Source organism: Polistes canadensis, unplaced genomic scaffold, assembly GCF_001313835.1.
Source record: "Polistes canadensis isolate GaletaPanama2010 unplaced genomic scaffold, ASM131383v1 scaffold_351, whole genome shotgun sequence".
Classification (NCBI taxonomy): domain Eukaryota; kingdom Metazoa; phylum Arthropoda; class Insecta; order Hymenoptera; family Vespidae; genus Polistes; species Polistes canadensis.
In genome coordinates this window covers 44,910-46,235 of record NW_014569898.1, presented here as the reverse complement: position 1 = coordinate 46,235, position 1,326 = coordinate 44,910, and the positions used below count along the sequence as shown (strand labels likewise).

At 36.8% G+C, this 1,326-nt stretch overlaps 1 protein-coding gene across 1 annotated transcript in view; it reads right to left on the bottom strand.

Annotated features, from left to right (window-relative positions):
* The window catches only part of LOC106791896 (microtubule-associated protein futsch), a 44,851-nt gene that overhangs the window by 7,569 nt on the left and 35,956 nt on the right, over positions 1-1,326 (bottom strand). Inside the window, exon 9 of the mRNA XM_014757894.1 lies at positions 264-1,326. This exon is cut by the window's right edge and continues 1 nt beyond it. Within this exon, the coding sequence (XP_014613380.1) occupies positions 264-1,326 (1,063 nt within the window). The remainder of the gene's footprint in view (positions 1-263) is intronic.

The window sequence follows — 1,326 nt, the reverse complement described above, 5'->3', positions numbered from 1 at the left end:
GGTGATTTCTCTTTTTCAGATACTGGTGAAGGCGATTTCTGTTTTTCTGCTTCTGCTGCAGGAGATTTCTCTTTTTCAGATACCGGTGAGGGCGATTTTTGTTTTTCTTCYGGTAATGCTGGAGATTTCTCTTTTTCAGATACCGGTGAAGGCGATTTTTGTTTTTCTTCTGCTAATGCTGGTGATTTCTCTTTTTCAGATGCTGGTGAAGGCGACTTCTTTCTTTCTGCTTCTAGTTCCGGAGATTTTTCCTTCTCTGATACTGGAGAAGGCGATTTCTGTTTTCCTTCTGCTAATTCAGGTGATTTCTCCTTTTCAGATACTGGTGAACGCAATTTTTGTTGTTCTGTTTCAACAGCACTAATTTCGTCTTTCCTTATTTCTGCTTCAATTGACTTTTCTTTCTCCGATACTGGTGACTCAGATTTTGCCTTTTCTTTTTCTAACGGAGATGATCTTATTTCTTCCGCTACTGGCGAAGGTGATTTTTCTTTCTCTGTTGCAGGTAACGGCGACTTCTCTTTCTCAACTTGTGGTACTGGAGATTTTTCTTTTTCCATCTCTGGTGAAAGAGACTTTGATTTATCTATTTCTTTTTCTGGAGATTTTTCCTTCTTTTTTTCTGGCGATAGAGATTTTGATTTATCTGTTTCCTTTTCTGGGGATTTTTCTTTTTCGCCAACTGGAGATACAGATTTTTCTTTTTCTTCTACTGGGGATGCTGATTTTTCTTTTTCCAGTGCTGGTGTAGGTGATTTTTCTTTTTGTACTTCTAAAGTAGGAACTTTTGGTTTTTCTTCCTTTAGAACAGGTGACTTTTCCTTTTCTAATTCTGGTGAAATAGATTTATCTTTTTGTAATTCGGAAGAAGGAGATTTTTCTTTTTCTTTTTCTTTCTCCAACGAAGGCGATTTGTCTTTTTGCGATTCTAGCATTGGAGATTTATCTTTCATAGGTATTTCCTTTTCAGATTCTGGAGAAAGTAACTCTTTCTTCTCTGTCTCTGATACAGAAATTTTATCTTTGTCAGTTACGAGCGTGGGAGATTTTTCTTTCTTTTCCTCTGGTGTAGGGGACTTTTGTTTTTCAGTCTCTGGTACTAGAGCTTTGTCCTTTTCCAATTCTAAAGAAAGTGACTTTTCTTTTTGTATTTCAGGAGTTAACGATTTTTCTTTTCGTAATTCAGGTGATGGCGATTTCTCTTTTTGCAATTCAGGTGATGGTGATTTCTTCTTTTCAGGTTCTAACGCAGGAGACTTTTCTTTTTGTAATTCAGGTGATGGTGATTTTTCCTTATCCGTCTCTAACGAAGGAGACTTTTCTTTT